We start from the raw sequence: 22,987 nt of genomic DNA, 5'->3' as shown, positions 1-22,987 counted from the left end.
TGTGTGTGTGTGTGTGAAGGTAGTCTGAAGGCCTTGGCCCAAGAACCCCCACTTCCTTCTCAAAGCACCATCTTTTTGCTGGCATTTAGGCATTTTCTCTCAAAGCAACACCCACATTTTCAGACCACCCCGCTATTATACTTTGTCTTTGGGAGAATGCTGTTCTTCTCTTCCTCCAGATAGTAATATAACTCATTGCTATTATGAGTGCTGACAACATCACTGACCTAAGTGGAGATTTATTGTGAACAGTGATGAGTCATAGCTGCCTATTTTGTAAACTCTTTTCAAAATTAAAATTGGAGGGCATTGCAGCATTTATTGTACACTTTTTTGTTTTGTTTTTAAAGCAGCAATTAAAAAAAAAACACAACGGACTAGTGCTTTCCACCAAATTTATTTAGCCTTTTAAAAGGGGAGGTATCAAGCAAATGAGAACCCATGGCTTCACCTCAAAAAGGCATGGGGTCTCTGAAAAATCAGACATGCTTTGGTGAAAACAGGAGCAGCATTTTAAAGGTCCAGCAGGGTCAGTTAGAGCTAAACTGACAGACAACCAACTTGATTAGGATTTCTAAGCACTAGCTAAGAGACATCCTTGACCTACTTTGCTCTTGCCATCCGGCCTCTCCCCAAGTATACCTTCTGCTAAATAGGAAACAGTTAAGGCCAACTCTCAGAGGCTGTTGCATTCTGAATGATGACTTCACCAGTGGGTTTCCATTAGCAATTAAAATAGCTGATGGAGAAATTATGCATTCTTAATAATGTGACTATTATTGCATTGGCTTTCAAGAGTCTGTGTTATATTCACAAAAGCAAGCTAGTGTGTTGATTTACACTTCTTTTGTGATACATGTGTCTGTACGTGATTCTGCGAATGTCTAAAATGGTGAACCTTGAACAATCACAGATGAATTTCATTGGTTCCTAAAACCAGAGATATATTTCCCATATGTTGAACATCCACTAGTCAAAGCTGAGAGCAATACCTAAGAGGCCCGACATTCACTGATTTTATTTTTCAGATATTCACAGCATTTGTGTGGGATTGTCAGCTGACATTCACCAAAACATATCTGTAAACCATGAACATATCTTGATCCTATAAGATAAGCAGCACCATGAGATGGAGTTAAGCTCTAGAGAATACTGTACTGGATAATTGCACTAAATGCTTATCAGGATTTAGAAAAGCCTTTCCCCACATCTAGATTAGCTGAACTTGTGTGAAAGATCTGCAGCTGCATTTCCACCCTGTTATTTTCTTGTTGCCATTTTGCCCCATGATGAATCTGAAAATCTTCATTCTTCTTTTTCTTTTCTTTTCTTTTAGCTGTGCTAAATGAGAGCTTTTCTTTTGCAGTAACACACACACACATCTGTCTCAGAGCTGCTGTGGTTTAGATCATTTCCTGTCAGTGAGTTCAGCCTGTTGATCTCTTGGCAGCATTGCTAAAAAATGCACCAGCAAGACTACGGAGGGCTTTTGTCAAGCGAAGCAAGCAAATTGGATCACAGTCTCTGCAAATTCTCGTTGTAGTCCAAAACAGCTGAAAAGGCTCTTAGAACCAGTTAAACCTAAAGGGCGGAAATAGCTTTCTCCATATTATTGTTTCTCATCTGCCAAAATTTTATGGACTTGTATGGTACTGCACACCATTACAAACTGAACAGGAAATTTCAAATTCTGTTCAGAAGAACATCTTCTGTACCATAGAAGGGGAATTTGTGGTCTTCAAGATATTGTTGAACTTCAACTCCCATCATCCCCAGCCATTGACCATGGTGGCAGAGGGCTGGTGTGAGACAGAGTCCAATAACATCTGGAGAGTCACATTTCCTTTTCCTTGGATGGTGGCTCTTATTTGATATACCATATTTTTTGCACCATAACACTCACTTTTTTCCTTCTAGAAAGTAAGGGGAAATGTCTGTGCGTGTTATGGAGGGAATGCCTACAGGTGGCATGCCTACGGATTTTCCTCCTCTAAAAACTATGTGCGTGTTAAGGTCGGGTGTGTGTTATAGAGCGAAAAATACGGTAGTTGGAAATTCTTGATGCAGCTGAGTTTGTATTTCCCATGCTGCCTCTACCAAACACAACCCATGCCCCACAAAAGCATCACTTAGAGACAACTGTCTCCTCTACATTATCTTCACAATTCTTTACAACAGCAATATCCATATTAATGTTTTCTGGAAGCCAGATGTGAGAGGCAAGGGTTGCTTCAAATTTCCAAAAAATTCCCTTTCCAGCTAGAGTCTTCCCAATATTCTTGCATTTGTACTGATATAAGAAACCTGGCTGTCAGGTGTTTGGGCAGCCCTGTGCGCAGCAGTTCCCAAGGCTGTGTGATCAAGTTCCCCACAGGGAAACTGGTTGCATAAAGTGCGTAGGCTACACCAGTAAGATAAAACAATACAGTGGTACCTCCGGTTATGAACTTAATTCGTTCCAGAGGTCCGTTCTTAACCCAAAACCGTTCTTAAACTGAGGCACTCTTTCGCTAATGGGGCTTCCCGTTGCCACAGCACCGCCGCCATGCGCCTTCCACTCATATCCCAGGGCAAAGTTCGCTACCAAGGGCATCTGCTTCCAGGTTTAGCGGAGCTCATTACCCGAAGCGTTTGTAAAGAGGACGGTACATAACCCGAGGTTCCACTGTAATGCACTCAATTTGATTCCCTATCCTAGTATGGTAACTTTGCCCCCACAGTTTTGAAACCAGACCAGGGGATATCATCAATACAAAACAATGTTTCACTTTTTGAAATACTGAAGTCACAAAATGGGGGGGGGGGGAGTGGGAGATTCACCACAACGTAATGTTTCTGAACAAACTCTTAAGAGGCAGGCAAGTTCTGAGCAACTGCAAGGGTACGTTTGACTAGAGACTGGTATGTAACCGATACCATCTGCATGTTAGCAGAAGCACAGTGCTAACCACACAGTTGAGAAATAGGAAATAACCTCACAGCAATAACCTCAAGGCCATCATATCCTAATTTAGGGTTCACAGTGGCTCAAGGAAGTGTGCTTTTTAAGCTGCTATTCTTTCTGAGTTTCATTGTAGCTGTTACCTCATAACAATGCTAAGGGAAAAGGTTACCATAAAATGCCCACGAGAACAATGAGCGGTAACAGTTGGCCTTTGTCATTGTAGATGCCAGTTCGCCATGCGAGAGTGTAGCAAAAGTGGGAATAGATTTCATGTCATTGGATTTGTGTGTGTTGATCTTGCTGTTCTGATTATACTGTTATTTTTATTGTATTTTATGCTTTAACGTAAGCTGCCTTGGGGGCCCTTTGAGAGTAGAAAGGCAGGGTGGTTGTGTTTTGCTGTCATTTTTAAAGTCCTTGAGAGCACCTAACCACCCAATTCCAACCTTTGAGAGTCAGAGTTTCCACCCTCAGCCTCTACTTACGGCTCTAAAGCTTTGTGATGAAGGATAGGCCACCATCTTCCAAGACAGTCTGCTTTACTGTTCAACAGCTCATACGGTCAGGAAGTTCTTCCCATCAGATGTCAAGGAAATAAACAACTGTCTGACTTTTAGAAGACATCTGAAGGCAGCCCTGTTTAGGGAAGTTTTTAATGTTAGATGTTTTATTGCATTTTTAATATTTTGTTGGGAGCCGCCCAGAGTGGCTGGGGAAACCTAGCCAGATGGGCGGGGTATAAATAAATAAGTAAGTTGAGGTGGTGGTGGTCAAAATTCCCATTGGTTCAGGTCCTACCCTCTGAAGGAACCGAAAGCAAATTTGCTCCATCGTCTATGTGGCAGTCCTTGAAGATGGCTATCCTATTGTCTCTTAGTTGTATCTTCACAAGGCTAAACATGTTCAACTCCTTCAAGCTTTCCTTGCAGCAGCCGCACACGTTTTTGTTGCCGTTTTAAAAGAAAAGAGAAAGCTAATTGCTAGGGTTTGAGAATGAAGGCCATACCAAGCCATCTGTAGGACAGGGCGCACATATTAGAATTCTGCCTGCCACTCAATTGTACAAAAATACTGGAGGGAACAATGAAAGACAAAGCACTGCCAAAGATGTGAGCAAAACCAGCTTCAGTTCAGACACAGTCCAAGACTAAAAAAGATCTCTGGAGGTTGTCCAAAAGTCAGCTTTCTAGAATGATGACCGAACTACAATATGGAAAGCAGCTGGTGTAGTTATGTGAATGTCTAGCCACCTGGAATGCATCAGACATATGTTGAAAGGGAATACTGTGTGAAATTAGGCAAGGGTTATGGCAGATTTTGCTTCAAGTAATAATGGCCTATCTCACTACAGCTCATTTAAAGGGTCCACGCTCTGAACAGCAGGATTGTGCAAAAGGATTATTGTACGTCCACCACTGTACTCTACCCCTGTTCTTGTTCAGCTCCCCCGGTTAGCCTCTAACCCATTGCCATTCTGATAGTATTGTAAACTATCTGTAAAACTATCAGTAAAAGTAACAATAAAGTGGTGTTGGAGCTTGCGGTGGGGATGGCAAGGGTTAAGCACCCTCTTCCCAGCTGATACTGTTGGAAGAGATCTCTCTCCTCCCACCCCCGGTGGCACCCTGTACTGTTCCAAGAAACAACATTATGTGAACATACTGTGCAATATACAGAGATAATAACTGGGCAATATTTACTTCGAAAAAAATTCTAGTCTATCTTTAAAGAAGTTCTTTCAAGGTTCAAATCAGAACAAAACACAACTATATATTCAAAACAGTGCCTTTATGGGACATCTCACCAGTTCCCTTAAAGCTTTGTCTGTCTAATAATGGATTATCATCCTTGCAGAATCTCTGCATTGTAATAATGTCAGTGAAGTGGAAGAAACACCCTTATTATGTGTGTCACTTTAGTTCCCACAGGCTCTGCCTCCCCTCACATATTACATACACATCATCACATAACAGCAACAAAATAATCAGGCATTGTTTTTACTAAGGGGTTGTGGCTTTCACACAAATCCACACATTTTTGCTGGGCTGTCAGTATGTTTTCACTGAACCCCCCCCCCCCCACAATTTAATGCACAAGGCACAATCATTCTATAAAACTTACTTTTTCGAACTTACCGTTTTTTGAGGGCCTCCATTCAAAACAGTACATTTTCCAAAGAACAGATAATAACCACTTTGTCTTCTTTTGCCTGGGGGCCTGTTATACTGTTCTCCTTTGTTAAACCACTAAAATTATGTTTCTCAACCTAACCTTTGGAAATACTACAGTTTCTGAACAATTATAGAGAGCTTGCTTTTCTAAAAACACAGTTGCCCTACTGGTAGATGATCACAGTCAGCATAAAAAGTTTTCTTATTGGCTGAGATCCAAATAGCTACTTCAGGAGCATCTGAGGGCTTGGTCACGGGGCTAATGGGATTTTCATTTCCCCCTTTTTCTTTTAACATCAAACTTCCATGCCATGCCGCAAATTGCTTTCGAGCGCTCCCTCTGTTTTAAAGTGGTTTGCCATTTAGCTTGTCAGAGGGGCTGTTGTTCAGGAAACTCAAGACCAAATTCCCCAGTGTGCATGCAGAATTAGCTGCAGAGTTCTTTGGACCCCATAATAAGCCACAATAATTTCAGAACCAAACAAGGCATAAAATGTGTTACGAACTGCTAAACTTTATAGGGATAGATTGTCAATCGTAAGAATATGAGAAACAAGCCACCAAGGAACAAACATGTCAAGTGCGATTCAGGCACAAACTAACTCAGGGGTGACTAATCCTGATTCAGGGCCATGATCCACTCAACTCCCCACCCTGAAAATCTTTCTGACCCACCAAGATCCCCAAGCAAGTGATGATAGCATTTTTGGAAAAAGTAGACACAGTGCTAGAGTGAGCTGAGCATAGTGCCCCAGTAGAGATGCAAATTTCCTCCTCCGCTCTCCATGGATCAGCTGAGGGAGAGGGCTGTGTGTTTGCCTACCTTTGCCTCTGTGTATGTATGTGTGTGAGAAAAGACTCACTTTTAGCCACTGTCCACAACTGGCAACCCCAGAGGGTTGGCTAAGGGTGAATGTGGTCCTTGGGCCAGATCTCTGATCTGCAGGAGGTGGTTTGAAGACGCCATAAATTAGACTACACCTAGTGTAAAAAAATAAAATCTCAGGTTGTAGCAAGGCACGCTAGGAGGGGTAGAAGAAACAAAACCCACATTTCACAGTGCCTTGCAGCTACTTTGAAGTCTCAATTCCTTCTCAGAGGGCAGGCAGGGAGAGGCATTGCTATTCTTTCTGCAGCTGCTCCTGCTCCTACTGCTACCTGTTTAAGTTGCTTCAGCAAAGAATAGCCATGCTGGGGAGGAAGGAGAGGAGTGGCTCTAGGGTGGCTTTGCAAGACGCTTATCCACGCTGGTGTTGCTCACTAGCTGCATAAATTGTTGTTAGGGAGCAGGCCAGCAATAAAGCACCAGTGCCTGTGAAGTTGACTCTTTATTCAAAGAAATGTGATCATGGCAACTCTTCCCAATAGGTCTTGCCCCAGTGAGGCAAGGTCACTGCCTTCCCACAGCTCGTTCTCCACAGGTTCCTTTCCCAGCAGCCTAAGGCTCTGTTGGCCTTGTATCTTGTTGTTCCACCCTCTTCATTCCTCTCTGTGTTCTGGGAGACCAGGGGGGAGGGCAGCTGGTCACAGCAGGAGGGGGAAGACTCCCTGGCTTCTTCAGCAGCCTGCCTCCACTCTGCTTCTTGGGCCCTCTCTGCTTCTGCCTCTGATTCTGGACTACTTTCTGCCGCAGCCTCTTCCTGCTCACTAAACCCTGTTACCTCCTCAGCTTCCGACACCTCCTCCTCCCAATCTGCTCCCTCTGATCATTGTCGTCCCACCCTGGCTCTGAGCCATCTTCCCCTGGGGGTTCCCTTGGGGGTTCCTAAGCTGGTGCCTTCCCCCACTCCTTTGCATCCAGCCAGTCCATGACAATTAGGTATATACAGTACCATGGTGGAGGGGACTTGTAGCTCAGTGGCAGAGCACAAGATTTCATGCAAGAGATCCCAGTTTCAGTGCCTAGCAGCAGTTTCAGGGAGAGGCTGGGAAAGTCCTCTGTTGGAAACTTTGGCGGTCAGCAGACAATACTGACGTGGGTGGCACAGTGGGTTAAACCACAGAGCCTAGGATTTGCCGATCAGAAGGTCGGCGGTTCGAATCCCTATGACGGGGTGAGAGCCTGTTGTTCGGTCCATGCTCCTGCCAGCCTAGCAGTTCGAAAGCACGTCAAAGTGCAAGTAGATAAATAGGTACTGCTCCGGCGGGAAGGTAAACGGTGTTTCTGTGTGCTGCACTGGTTTGCCAGAAGCGGCTTAGTCATGCTGGCCACATGTCCCGGAAGCTGTCAGCGGACAAACACTGGCTCCCTCGGCCTATAGAGCGAGATGAGCGCGCAACCCCAGAGTCGGTCACGACTGGACCTAATGGTCAGGGGTCCCTTTACCTTTAGACAATACTGAACTAGATACACCAAAGGTGTGACTTAGTCGAAGACATCTTCAGTTAAGGCAATCAAGTCTATCAGACAATTTTAGATGCTCTATGCCTTTCAAATAATTAAAATACAGTTGTTTTAAAGATGTTGAAGGGAGAACTTCCTAGTTCAACCAATGCAAAGTCATCCTTGTTGTAACACTGGTTGCTCTTCAGGCACCTTGAAAAATGAATAATGAACCTGCCTAAAAGGTCCACAAGATGTCACTACTGTGCTACAGATAGAGCGCTAAGGCAAATCTAAAAAAATGTAGTATAAACACTGACAACTGGGAAACACTGGCTTGCGAGCGCTCCAACTGGAGAACGGCCTTTACCAAGGGTCAACTGGAGAACAGCCTTTACCAAAGGTGTCATGGGCTTTGAAGACACTCAAACTCAGGACACAAGAGAGAAACGTGCTATGAGGTAGGCATGCTTGGCAAATCCACACCATGATCAACTCCTGCCTGGGAACCAATGTCCCCATTGTGGAAGGATGTGTGGATCCAGAATTGGCCTTCACAGTCACACAGACTCATTGTTAAAACCGTGTTTATGGAAGACAATCTTACTCAGCTATGAGTGATCGGTAAGAAGAAGAGCGCTCTTTAAGGCCTCTGTGAAAAAGTTGTATTTTCTTGTCCTCCTTTTCTTAAAAGGCTCCCCAAGCAGAATAGGCTGCAGCTATCAAAATGAGTTACGGATAGATGACCCAACTAAGGATACTCATGATCCAAATATGAACACATAGTCTTTGCAAAAATAATTTCAAAACTAAAACATGCATCCATTTCTATCCTCCAAAGCAAAACTTTTCATGGCTGGACAGATATTTGCTAGCACTACTGTCAAGCAGAACAATTTTTGCATGGCAAAGGATGGCAGCGTTTGTTTAGCACACTTTTCCCTTAGAGTTGCCTATGTTCCTTAAACAATGTTTGCTTTTAATACTAATGCAAATCCTGTGCAAGCTTACAGGGAGCAACTGAACGTGGTGTGACTCATTTCTGATTAGGCATGCCTAGGGTTGCACGGACTTACAGCCTCTCCTGACTTCAGTGGTCATGCATTAAGAGCATTTATTCCAAAGAATAAACTCAGCAAACATTTGGGTACTGTGTGTGTATGGGAGAAGAAACAATCCCCGTCCATTTCAGATTAAGTCAGATACTAGAACATTTTGTAGGGATGATGTGGGAAACCTGAGAGTGAAGCTGGCTAGCTAAAATAGAGGGGGGTTCAACCTTCACACATACTTGTATGGGGTGCATTCCCATGCCACTGGGAAACAGGCAACCAGATGGGTTAGTAGTGTGGGCTGGCTCTAATGTAGCAATGGATTCAGCAATGGATTCCCCAGTGATATTCCATCTCTTTGAAGAGCATACAAACAGGCCTATTACTGGGGGGGGGGGGGGAAACCCTCGCTTAAAAATGTCCAAGTGGAAGAGGAATGGATCATTTCAGGTTTAAACCGTTAGGAAAGAAGTGGTCATTTGCTATCCCTGCATTAGGAATTACACTGCAGCGTCGAGGTTGTGGAATAGCTTCTCTAGAGAGCCATACACTTACATCACTCTTGGGGTAATGATACCTTTTCACACAGCTTATGATGTAATTATGTGTAGTGTTTAGACTTGAGAAAGCCAGATCTTTGTGGCAATGGGGGTGGAAGTGGGACTACAGTTCCAATTGTCATATAATGCTCTTTTAGTGTACAGAACAAAACACAGCAGTTTACTAATTTAAGACACAACTTTACATTTTTACTCACCTGTTAAGAACGTTCAACTAAGGAACTCAAAAAGTGTCAAGTGAATTCTAACTGATTCAAAGGGGGAATGTGTATGAGATCATTATGCCATTTCCCCCTTTGGAAGGATTACATTTTTGGGGTGTGTACCCAAAGATATGTGTGATGTGATACAAGCACACACTGCAAGTAGGAAGAACAATGGTGAACAGCAGCATAACTGTTCTATTTGGAACTCTTTGTTTTATAATTGCAAAATATATTGTTGTAACACACCTGGGACGTTATGCTGAGGAGCTGGAAACAAATTTTATGAATAAAATAGCTTTTTAGGAGGATTTTATCGTATATCTAATCACAGTTTATCGTAAGCACATTATGGTACTGTCATTTATTTTTATATTTCAAACTTGGCGGCCCAAGTCATTAGCCGACAAGCAGCAACGTGTCGTGACTTGTCAGCAGCAACTCCCTTGTTTTAGCAGAATCAAGCATACATCAGAAATTCTGGTTGACTACCATCCATCACAACTGGACTGGCGCCTGCCTTGGCAGGTCACGAGTTTTGCAGGCATTGTTTCAAAAGTGCTTTTCTACATTTGAATTGTGTATCAGCACTGGACTGAAGCCAATTTGTTAGCCAGCATCTGAACCATCAACGTCTATACTTGCCAGTTCGTTTCCAAGCATAATTCAACGTGTTACTAACTACCTTTAAAATCTCTAAATGGGCTGAATAAGACTGCCTCTTTCTTGATCAACATGCAGCCTCAGGGCCTCCAATGCCTTCTTTGGCAGCGCTCAGCAAGATTTGAGTCCTCCCCACCCCACAGCCCTTGTGCTGCCTTCCAAAACCCAGGTAAGCAAGATGCTAGGCTTTGGGACAGAGGTGTGAGGGCTCCGGCAGGGCCCCAGAATCCACCAGCCCCATTCCCAAAGCCTAGTTAGCACTTTCCCAGTTTTGGGAAGCAGCCCGCAGATTCCATGTTGAAGGAATTTTGAGCCCCACTTGATATGAACAGTTGGGCCATCCTGTTCTAGATCATCCTGTTCACTTCCCAAAATCTGGTGCCAACCGCAGAGGCCCTTTGTTGGGTCTGACTTTTGGGAGATGTGCAATTGGCTTGGAGGAGAGAAAGGGCTCTTACTGGGCACCCTCTCTGCCCTCGCCACTTGCTGTCAGTTGGCAAAAACATTCCTTTTCCAGCAAGCTTTTGCTGTGCTGGGTTTGCAGAGCCCGTTTTTATATTGTTTTCACGGGCTGTGGCATTTTGATTGTTGTAAGCTGCTCTCAGTAACGTGAATGGATTTGGAGGACAGGATACAAAACTTCAAAAAGTGAAGTAGTCAAGCAAACAGAAACTGGTTTTCCTTGTGCTTAAGGTTACGCCCTCCTTACAGTCTGCCAAGGTATAGGGTTCAGTAGAGCTTTGGATGGGGTAAAATAATACAACATTCACTTTTTGTTACATAAGATTAACTTTTATTTCATAAGGTAACTAGATACCAAGTGGCAGAGTAAGAAACCATCTAGAAAACCAGCAAAGCAAAAAGAATGGACATGATGGAAGAACTAGGACAGAAGAAAGCCACCTGATTCCAATGATGATTATTTATGCAGACTTACATATTAATGCCATGCACATTAGGTATAGAAGTGATTACAGAAAATTAGCATGCATTTCATACAGTTTTTAATGTGAGATTAAGGCACTTTTGTTTTATAGAGAACACACACTGTGTTTGCACTCTCCCCTCCCCCGTTTTGTCACTTTGGCAGAAAACTCCTGTCCCAGTTAATGCTACAACTGGAACTGAATTTATATTAAAAGCAGAACTTAAATCAATTCATGGATATTTTACAGATTAGTGAAATATACACTTCACATATATGCACCACGTATATTATATATATATATGCACACACTAAAATTCAGCAATGTGAGCTGTAACTGGTTTTTACAAAATTAAGCTATGTATTTGTATGTACCACATTTTATCAAATCTAAGTCTTGAATTAGGTACTTATCAATATAAAAACTGAATTAATTTACTTAACCCCCCCCTTACTAGGTTATGTTAGCATCCTATCTTAGTGGTTTGCAACTTTAAGACAAATTAATGTTAGACCACAGTAGCTGCCAAGGAAAAGACATGCAGGTCTAGAGTTCATTTTATTAAGCGACACAGAGACGTTAGGTGCCATTATAACTATAGCTTAGATCGGGTTTTATTACAAATGCAAGGGCCAACAGCAAGCCAAAGACCACCTTCCCAAAACTCGCAAGAAATTATTGCTGTTAAATGAATGTATATATAAAATTAAGCGGGGAATGAAAGGTTAATACAAGAATGTTAAGTACAAGCAATGGACTTGAATCTAATACTAGTAGAGAATTTCATAACACCAAGTTACTTTCATGTTTGTCTGACTTGCCTGCTATCAACTTAAGTTGCAAAGGTTCTCAGTAAGCAGTCCAATGTAGGCAGCACCATCAGCAGCAATTATGGCTTCCAAATAGTGATAAATAGTTGCTAAATGAAAGGACTTACTACTTTTCAAGTGTTGTTTTGGTTTTGTAGGTATATGGTACATGAAGTCTTACAACATAATGTAGATAGCACAGTAGCTCTCAGACTGAGAGCCTACTGTCAAGCAAGTTCCATACAAGGTGCTTTCTGCATTGTGTCTGATTGTGAAAAACCAAAACATTACTTTTCTCCCCAGATTTTGCCTGTCAGGATGAAAACAGATACTTGGGATTCCTATTGTTGGAAAGTAACTGAAGACAGTCATCCATTTTTATGTCATTTAAGTATTTTAAAACACTGAACTTCTAAAATACCACTAGGCTAGCCTTCCCCAACTCAGTGCCTTCTAGGTGTTTTGAACTACATTGGCAAAGGCTGCAATAGCCCACGTGGCCGCTTATTTCTTAAACCATTGCTGTTTCGGTACGTTTGTGCAAGGAAAACACTCCACTTTGAAGGAAAATGAAGCAAAGACAGGACTTGTGCTTGAAAAGAGGGGTTGCTTTTGTTTAAAGTTACATTCTAAATTAGAGTTTTATTAAGATCTTGAAAGTGACAACTTCAGAGAGATCCATGTGGCATGTATGAAATTTCTGCCTCGTGAGGTTGAATTTCTCAGATAACTATTGCCTTCCTTGTGCCTGGGTACAATGCACTTGCTATAACTTTTTCTTGATCTCATCTTGCTTCAGATATTGTTAATTTTCTATCAAGCCAGATCTGCTTTTTGAAATTTGCATGGAGAGCCTTGGAAATTAAGTGGCAGCACGAATCTCTCAAAGTGGAACATGTGCTGTTCTGTCAGCCTGGTTAAGCCAAGGTCAAGATCCAGTATTCAGTAAGGGGCCTATCAGCTCTATTTATATAATGTGCCTTGGAAAGTTAGAGGCACCTCAAGTCTCTCCTGCTTCCTTCAGCCTCCCTGACTGCCCAGAACTGACAGATGTAATGCCCTTCTCATGGCTTTCTGCCTGCCCTATTAGGTTGGGTCACACGAACCATTCAACCCAATATAAAGGTAAAGGTAAAGGACCCCTGACAGTTAAGTCCAGTCACAGACGATTCTGGGGTTGCAGCGCTCATCTCGCTTTACAGGCTGAGGGAGCCGGCGTTTGTCCAGACAGTTTTCCGGGTAGGGGAACAAAAAAGTGGGCGGTTATCCTCACAGGGTTCACAGTCCAATCACTTCCCTACCATCCAGCACCTGCTCTCAGCTCCAGTCCAAGTGATTCCCCCCCATTCTCAGCCCAATTCAGTATTTCCTGTCCCTCTCCAGGTGGTTTGTCCATCCCTTTTTCATAAACAAAGGGAGGGAAACCTGCAGTCCTCCAGATATTGCTGGACTCTCTCAACAAGCTAAGCCAACACGTTCAAGGGCGATGGAAGCTGCAGACCAGCAAACACTTATCAAGGTCATAGGTGTTCCATCCCTGTTTTAAACTGATCATCCTGGAATCTTACAATGTTCCTTCCAACATTTCATTATTTTTTTAAAAAGAAAAGTGTTAAAGGATTTTAATTCTGCCTAGGCTCAGTTCAATGCTGAGCTGGTTTAGGGAATGCTTTAAGAAGGCACCGCTATTGTGAAGAACGCATTAAAGGCCTTTACAAGAAGCAGGTGATTATGAAGCATTTGCTCCTGTCATGACCGAAATGGAAGGAAGAATCAAAGCAATGACACTGGCTTTGTTCACCAGCTGCTAATGATTATAGCATCACCCTTGGAAATGCCTTAAAAGAGATGGCAAGGAAAAAAGAATGTTAAATGCTACTGGGCACAACAGCTACGGCACAAGCAAATCTGGTGATCTTGTGTTTTCCCATGGTGGCTGTGTGGATCAACACACAACTGCTAGCGACTGCCAACACCATCTGGCATAATCGAGCAAAGGTGGCAGCAGCAGCAAGAACAGGACAACCCACCTACCAAAGAAGAGCTGGATGAATGATAGAAGGGGGGAGAGACATATGCCATGAAAAACTCGAGAGCAATGACTGGATCCTGGGAAATGAACCAATTGTGGAGGCAATATGTGGGAGTGCTAATGGGGAAGCTGCAGGAACAAGGACTGTGCTTCTTGTGCTGCATACCAAAACCTTGCTGTATGTGGCTCTTAAGAACTTTGATCAGGCTGACATGGTATCCATCTGCTCCCAAAACTTACACACTCAATGAGTTGTAATTTATATGCAGTGCACTAAGCTTTAATATGATTGGTGTCTCCCCCCTCCAACAAGTGACAACAGCCCTCCCCTCTCTCATGGGAGATGTATGATAGCTTGGCAGGTTTTAATTACTAGGACGTAATTTTTGAAAATGAAATGTCCCAGTGTAGTTATTTGCATAAGGTGATATCCAGTGGTTACTCATACAGACTCTTCAAAGTAAGATAAGTCCATTTATTTCCAAGTATGATTTAGTTGGACAAATATTTCTTTTGAGTGTATAAAGTATTTAAGTCCTACATATGGAGCGTCACATTTTACTTGCTTTTAACAAACTAAGCTCATGCCTAAATAGTTGAAATTCCAACAGCAGTCAGCAGAGGGAAACCTAGGCTTACACAATCCAATGCCCTCAAAATGCTGTTTCCTAAGTGAAAGCCATATGGTTACCTACTTAAGTGTTTTAATCATTATCCATAGTACTCCCTTCTAGCCTCAAATCAGATGTTTATGCCTTTAATGTCCCTCCTCCTCTGCTTCTGTTTTCTACATATATCAGCAACTTATCCTCTTTCTAATCTCACTGTCAAGATACCCACATACTCTCTACTTGATGGGAAAGTGCTCCCTGGTTCCATTTAATTAATGAAGCCCATAATTTCTCTTTGACCTCATTAATGTCTGATCTTGTCTTTCTAACTTAAACAGGGATCTTTTTATGATCTAGTCCAGGCATGGCCAAACTTGGCCCTCCAGCTGTTTTGGGACTACAACTCCCATCATCCCTAGCTAACGGGACCAGTGGTCAGGGATGATGGGAATTGTAGTCCCAAAATAGCTGGAGGGCCAAGTTTGGCCATGCCTGATCTAGTCTGTCAAATCACATAAATGACATTACCTAGACAGTGAGAAGTGATTTGAGTGAAAGGGTGGAAGCTTAACAAAGAAAGCGTCACAAATCATTTTTGTGTTATATCCAACACAAGATGTCAGCAAAGAAAAAAAGCGGTGATGACTAATTGGTTAAAAAAAAAGAAACAAAGGAACAAGCACAAACAACTGTTTGGACAAAATGTATGGTGTTGCTTTTGTGTAGCATAATGTAGTGTGGTGCTGTGTTTGTGTGTGTTCATTCATTCATTGGTATGGGGAGCCTGGATGGAGACAAAACAAAGCTCAAAAGCAACTTCAAGATGAAATAGCTCCACTTTCTTGGATTCAGCATAAGTTTTGAATTATGAGAGTTATTTGTTACATTCTTTGTGGAGGTAGCATGTTTAGTATGCTATGAATTTAGGACAATAGGACTAGGTAACACCAAGGAGGAGGAATCAGTTTCTCATTATGACATCAAGTCTCATAAACAATAGCAGCAGCATGTATATATTGCAATTTTATTTCATCTGCTCAAACAAAACAAAGTTAGCATTTTAAGAAATTTTAAAATGACACAATATGGTAAAAATAGCAGAGAATTAACTGAAAAACTCAAAAGGAGGTAAAACTAAATGCATGAAAATTCAACATTCATTAGTGTTTCATCTTCAGTTTTGATTGACACTTGATGCTTGCAAACTTTTTGAACAATGAACTTTGTTTCATGACAACTCTGAAGAGATTTCAGCACCAGCACTAAGATTTGTACATTCAGTTTGTTTGCAATTGACTTGTTAGCCACTTGTGTATGAATAGGACAGATTTATCACAGATCAGATCACAGTGTTGAGGAAAGCAATACCTTCCTGGAATTAAAAGTGATCCCCTAAACCATATTCAGCTTAAGGCATCCGCTGTACAAAAGCACAGGAACCATCATAACATTTTTTTAAAAGAACAGTAATTAAAATAACCTAAGCTTCCTCTGTAGCTCATTTTAATTACAGGACTATCTAGCAATGGCATAGCTGTCGTTAAAACAGCCTTAATTTACAGTTTAACTAAAATTGGATTTCCTGGAACGGTCCAATTCAGGATCACATAACTATGCATGTAGAAAGAGTACAAAGACCTGTTTCTTTTTTCCTTTTGCACAGAAATCATGTTATTTTTAGACCAAGGCACAAAACGTTTAGTGCATTAACCAGTTTCGTTCACAATCTAGTAACTCAGTTTTCTTACCTTTGGACCACTTACACCTCTAACATTCTGCTAGGCTATCTCTGAATTTTCTTTACAAACAAAATCAGACATGATTTCTGAAAAGAGTAAGCATTTAGGGTTATACTGTTTAATCAGAAATTACTTTTAAAAGATGAAAATGCCTCCTCTTAATTTGAGAGCAACATCTGTTTGCCTTGTTATTTTAAAAAATGCCTTCAACTAATGCATGCAGATAACACTTTAAAAAAATGTAACCACTGATTTTTGGATCATATTTTATATGCCATACTTCCATCTTACAGAAAGAGGGGAAACAGAGAATGTCCTCAATGAAAACTTTAAGCAGCAATAAGCAGCTGTTAATTTGCTTTGGTGCCCAACACTTGGGGGGATATGGTAAATAAAGCTTTCTTATGAACTAAACTGGATGAAAGTGGGTAATTCAAGAAAATGAGTAATTCTGTCCATAGCCACAAGTTATTTTTTTCAAATCAGCATAGCTCACAAGATAAATATGGCACTATTATATAGCATGGAGAATTTAAGAGGCAGTGGGAATTATAGATTGTTGCACATTATTTGCCGAATTACAACATTTAAAATTGCAGGATTCCCCACCCCATCCCTTTCTGGAAGTCTGTATGGGATATCTCAGTAAAAGTTTGGACACTGGAACAGGAGATGGAACAAAGTGAATTTCATCTTTGAAGAGTATGTTGTTGCCACCACTGTTCTTAAGACTTTCCATCGTGTGACTTTGTGCATCAATATTTGACCTAGACTACCTAGGTCAGGCATGGCCAAACTTGGCCCTCCAGCTGTTTTGGGACTACAGTTCCCATCATCCCTGACCACTGGTCCTGTTAGCTAGGGATGATGGGAGCTGTAGTCCCAATACAGCTGGAGGGCCAAGTTTGGCCATGCCTGACGTAGGTCCACTGCATGGTTCAAGGATCAGGAGCAAGCTGTAGGAAAATGTGCACCTTTCCTGGCATGACCCGCTCACCCCCCCCCCCCCACGGCTCCTTAACCCTGGTTACAGGCAGCACTGGCACCAAAAGCTTTTCCAGTCCTGGTTAAAATATGATCTTGTCAAGTTTCTGGCCAGTGATGATGCAACCGTTAACCACGATTCAGAGATGGGGAGAAGGGCAGGAGGAATTTACGTTGGGGAGAGGTTGGGAAGAAGTACATGACCTCATGACCTGCTCCTAGTCACTTAAACTGGGATTAAAGGATTGGCAGCATAAATAACCCTTGCACTATGCTCACTCCCAAATTAAGTAGAAACTGACCTCAATGCACAGGTTCAAGTAGCTGTTGTGGAAAGACTGCTCTGTACTACTTTTGTATGCCTCTTTTTTAAAAAAATTACCTCTAAGTTTAATCATGATGCTTAACTTTATACCAAGTTAAGAAAAAGAAGCAAAATCGCTTAAGGGTTTCCAAACCTCTTACTGAAGCATTACTAATTTTGAAATACAAACAAAATGATACAAAAAAATTATTAAGTATCTGCTTCTATTTAACATGGTTACTGATAAGTCACAACATTTTCCTTATTATTACACATGCATGCAATATAAGGAAAAATAGTGCAGTAATTAATACAAATTCTTTTAAATAAAAAAAGTCACCCTACCCCCAACCCTACACCTCCCAAGTTTTGCCTGGGCATTAACTAGGCCTTACTGTAAAAAGGCTACTTAGTATTTGTGGCATGCAAGGATGTTTTAAATTAAAAAGCCAACTCTGTGGTTGTGTTATATTACAAAAATGTCTACATGCATAAATCTTAAAAGCTCAAAAACCTACGGTAAGTCTCTAACAATCTAACAATTTACATTTGACCATTGATTTGTTTTCTGGAGAAGTCTTAGATTTGGTAAAGCATTACAATTTAGGAAGGCATCTACATCTTTATACTCAGGACAGCATTTGCATTTTCCCCTACAAAACTGTACGAAGGCTAACTAGAGAGGCTTCCTATCATAAGATTCCAAAACTCAATATATCACCACATCCTAGAAGATCTCTCATTCACCAATTTTGTATTTTACAACATACTCTTATCTGCTCTTTATTTTGTGAACTGAAGTCATGTTTGATCTTTAATTCATGGAAACACCCCATATGATAGGAAGACTAACCTGAGATACATTTGTACAACAGTATAACTTGCTAAATCCTTCACTAAGAAAACCTCTCTGAAAGGCCTTCCCAAGCTTTTCTCTCTCTCTCTCCTCTCTCTCTCTCTCTTTTAGTCTTAATGAATTGTGAATGTGCAGCTTCATCTCGATATGAAAACATTTCAATGCACTGTGATCTCGTCTGACAGGTATAGGATTTTCTGCATAAATCGTTACCGCTACTTAATAACATTTTCCACCAGGTTTAAAGTCAGAAAACAGCAGCAAAGGGAAATCGTATACCGAAGTGATGTCTGAAAGCTTTCAGAATCTTGCCCTTCTTCCAAGTGTATTTTTTTCCATTTTCTTCTAACAGCTCGCAAAATGTAGTCGATTTTGTGCCAAGACCAGTGGTCACAATGGCTAAGTCCTACTATGCTGTATTCGATTTGCTCAGTTCTTGCCGGATTGCTGATTTGGAAAGAGGAGGGAAATTGCTGTTAAACTCTGCAGTATCTCAACAGAGAAAGGATGTGGTCTGTTCATTTGAGAAAACCTGTATCAAGACAGTGTTTCCTCAAACGTAGTACAGACAATGTGGCTACAGGTAAAAGGTAAAGGTATAGGACCCCTGGATGGTTAAGTCCAGTCAAAGGCGACTACGGGGTTGTGGCACTCATCTGTCTTCAGGCCGAGGGAGCTACATTATAGTGTGGTAGTCCCAAAAAGACTAATAAACTGAAAGTGAATTCTGACAAGATGAAGGCTCTGCTAGGTGTTTATAGGGTCTGGGAATTAGATAAGACAGCACACTCTAAATGGGATTATATTTCCCATGAAAAACCAGGTACATAGCCTGGGTTTTTTCTTGGATCCAGCTTTGTCCAGGGAAGCCCAAGTGGTTCTGGTGGTTTTCCAGCTCTAGCTATTGTTATTCTTGGATGGATAGCTTTGTCACAGTAAACCATACTCTGGTAATCTAATGTTCTGGAAGTGCCACAGCCAGCCTAAGTACATAATAAAGTGGGGCAGGGTCTAAGGACATTTACTATTTATCCAGAGCTTTTAATCGGCAGTCTGCTTTAAATTCCAAGTTTATATTCGAACATCACCTTTTGAAGGCAGGCCAGTTTAACAGATATTTACACCACCATTTTATAGATAGGGAGGTTGAGGCAAAACAGTGACTTGCCCCAAAACTAGATATCAATTCAGGTAGGAGTGGATAGAGGCCTCATGGACCTGAAGCCAAACTCTTGATCAACTGAAACATACTCCTCCATTGTAATTGTGATAGTGGAACATTTGGGGGCCAGGATCATGTGCCAATGAAAGGTAAGCATGTGAGGTCTGAGAATTTTCCATTTCAAAAGCCTAACCCATTCATACAATTCCATTCTTAAAATCCTGAAAACCAGTCATAGGTTGAAATACTCACCATCAATTAACTCTTCTTTTAGTTTCGTTAATTCCTTCCTCATTTCATCTAAAATATCCTATAGTATCAGAACAGAATTAAAAAGTCAAACGTTTTGCCCAAGGCAATTTAAAAGGCATCAAAATTGAAAAAGATTTAACAAGCCTACGTTTAAATTTCAAGTAGCGACACTCCAAATGAAGTGCTTCTATGACCTAGATCAAATTATAATTTCCCCCTACTTTTGTATAGAGCTTGAGCACAGAGAGAACCCAGTGAACACAAGCTCAAAATGTAGAGCTAATTCCCCTCCACCACACAAATCTGGGAACTGATCACATACTGATTGTTGCATCTATTTGTGGAAACTCAGGGATCTCAGTGGCAAGATAGGCAAGGGTAATGGGATAAGGAAGAAGAGGGTGATTTTGCTGCCTCACTGTGTGCAGAAAACCCCTCCTCCCAGAGGAAATGTTATGTAAAACAGGGGCAGTATTGATGCAATGCCTTAAAAAGAAGTGTTTATTTACAATGAAACTAGCGAAGTAGCAATTCTATGTCAGATTAGGAGGTATTCTTATCTACTTCGTAACCACAATTTATGAAGCCAGAAACCAGTTTAAGGCTTCTTTGCCCATGTTCCCTCTGCCATTCATTCAGAGATCCTGCTCATTTAAAACTAGAGTTCCTTATTAAGGTCAAAACTGGGAATTCTGGTTTAATGTCTGTTAATTAACCGGGATATTAAGCCCAGAAGCTTAATAATGTCCGTGGGATGCATGTTTAACCACCTATGTTGGTAGTTTGACAACTGGTTAAAACCCTTTCATTAAAGTGTTTTATAGTGACTGAAGGCAGCTATATTTAGATGTTTTCTGTAGATGTTTTCAATAGACTGCTTTAAGACCTGCATACTAAGCATATTTGTGGTTTTTAAAAATGTTTTATTGTTGTACTTTATATTCTTTCTATCGTGTTGTACACCATGCTGCTCAAATGGCGGAGAAATTATAGAAATAAAGTTTGTTGTCAACCAGAAATAATTAAAGTCAATATCAAACCCAAACAACATTAGGACTAGAGTTCTATTATAAAATATTTACCTGTTTCAATCTGTCATAGTCTAGCCCTTCAGACTGTACTCCATTTGTACTGGGTTGCCCAGAGGATGCAGATTTTGGTCTGTAAAGAACAAACAAACATGGTTCAAGTTAACTATGCTACCTGCTACTTCCACCAGCAATTCAATTTATAAGAACAGTGATCTACTGCCTACCATGCCTTTACAACCCACCCCCACCATTAAGTAGTTAAGAAGTTTAATTATTCTGTTTTCTTGACTGATGAGCAAAATGCTTCTGCTGGACCTAGATGGTCTTTTATCTCAAACTGAAAAATGTCGGGAGAATGGCAGTCTGACCATTAAAAGTAGAATGCTGTGTTGTTGATTTTAAATGGAAGTTTCACTTCTGAGTGGATTCCTTTACATAAAAGGTTATATCCTGCCTTGATATAAAGTCATCAAAGCAGCAACAATATTAAATTATAATTATAATAATTCTCTGCCCTTCTAAAAACACACAGCTAATGGAAGGCCATGAGATGTTTGGTTACGTGGTAAATTTGTGTGTTCATTGCGTGTCGAGGTCCCCAGGTCCACCCCAATAACTCACACATCACACAGAATTTTTGTTTAAGGTTTTTGGCATAATTTTGGCCACAACTTTATTAAAATACAAATTTGTGAGTGGTTGCTTAGGCATTGGTTGCGACTATCTGCCCCCACCATGGGGGACAGACTGACATTCCGCACGATGCGAAAGTCAGAATGGGGGTTACGCGGAGCAGGGAACCTGCCCTCACCCCAAATGCAACCAGGCATTGGTTGCGACTATCTGCCCCCACCATGGGGGACAGACTGACATTCCGCACGATGCGAAAGTCAGAATGGGGGAATACACTTGGGGGTTACGCGGAGCAGGGAACCTGCCCTCACCCCAAATGCAACCAGGAGCTCATTGCTATGGCTCGAGCCCCCTTGACAGAGTGGACAAGCAATAGTTAGCCCCCAATTCCTTTAACGGAATCCCTTGCAGCAGCAGCATTAGAGGGGCAGGCACAGCCAATCCATGCCCCTCAACCAACCAAACCATAAACCAATGCCTAACTGCAACCTTACAAGTTGTGACGATTTGCTACGCAGTAGGCAAAAACCAAATGGCCCCAGCCAATCAGCCAGATGGACAAAATTCCTACCAGGCCCCCGCTCCAAAGCAGACGACCCCATGACAGGCATAGCAAGGTCAAAGCGAACAACCCTATTCTAGGGAGGGAGGGAGGGACGGGCAATCCGCTGCACAGGCGAAAAGAGGAAGCCCTAGCCTCGTGCAAGGAGTTTTAGCATTTCTGGCTGTCAATCAATAAATGGCAACATTAATTTCTTCCCAACAACAAGGGAAGCCCCAATCGCATCAGTGGCCAACGATCAGTTAGCCTGCCCCCAACTTTGGAGTGTCCTGGCGGCCCCCACCGCAACACGTGCTCTCCATGAAGGAGAACACGCTTTGCTGGTGAAGCTTGGACCCAAACTTCACCATCAGTGAACAATGGGCTCCTTCAGTCCACAGGCTTTTGATCTAGTGGAGAAGTCCACTAAAGGTATTACTTTAGGCAGGCATTATCTCAGCCACCACACCAGATGGAGCTAGTAGACAGCTGCCCCGGAAACAGAATTAACCTGCGCCTCCATGGACAGATGTGAGTCCAAAATGACCCCACAGCTGCACACCTGGCCATTAGCGGCAGAGTTACCCTGTTCAGGACCAGGGAGTCCCCTCCACCTGCCCCCCCTGAAATAGTACTTATGTCTTCTTGGGATTCAATGTCAGTCCATTAACTGCCATCCACCTTCCAACCGCATCCAGTCACTCACACAGGACCTTCACCACCAATCACTAGTTCCAATTTGAGTGATTTTTATCTCCTTTTTTTTTTTTTTTTTTTTTTGCGAAATCATTGCAAGAGATCTTGGGAGTCCTTATAGGTCCCCAATGGAGAAGGTGGTTCTGTTCAATTACGAACTACCTGAAGGAGTTTCATGGAACTGTTTTCAGCAGATGCGATAGAGGCAGCGAAGAAGGTGTTCTTCGCTGCTGCTATCGCCACTTGGTGGGCTCGACGTTGAGCTCTAACCGATGTTTGGTCCGATTCAGAACAAATTTTTCTCCACCAGCACTCTAGCCATCTCAGCAATTGTTTCACTGTCCTCAGCCTGGGGGAAACACTCTGTAGTGAAATCATTTTTCAACTCCTTGTTAATGCTGAACTCATACACAATCTACTACTTAAGCTTAGTATAACTTTATTCTAAATATATTACATGTCTAATTCCTGAGGAAAAATTGCTATGACAATGTA

The 22,987-nt window shown here is 41.8% G+C and overlaps 1 protein-coding gene across 12 annotated transcripts in view; it reads right to left on the bottom strand.

Moving 5' to 3' along the window:
* Nucleotides 1-15,302: 15,302 nt before the first annotated feature.
* Nucleotides 15,303-22,987, bottom strand: part of ENAH (ENAH actin regulator) — a 72,549-nt gene continuing 64,864 nt past the window's right edge. For 11 of the 12 annotated variants that reach the window (XM_083733266.1, XM_083733268.1, XM_083733271.1 and 8 more), the window contains 3 exons: nt 20,674-20,752; nt 19,592-19,649; nt 15,303-18,624 (listed from right to left, as the gene is read on the bottom strand). In XM_083733266.1, the coding sequence (XP_083589392.1) occupies nt 18,587-18,624; nt 19,592-19,649; nt 20,674-20,752 (175 nt within the window). In that variant the 3' untranslated portion in view covers nt 15,303-18,586. The remainder of the gene's footprint in view (nt 18,625-19,591; nt 19,650-20,673; nt 20,753-22,987) is intronic. The other variant, XR_014562744.1, reaches the window with a different exon arrangement.

Source organism: Podarcis gaigeae (assembly GCF_964106915.1).
Source record: "Podarcis gaigeae genome assembly, chromosome: 3".
Lineage (NCBI taxonomy): Eukaryota > Metazoa > Chordata > Lepidosauria > Squamata > Lacertidae > Podarcis > Podarcis gaigeae.
This window is presented reverse-complemented; position numbering and strand designations above follow the sequence as displayed.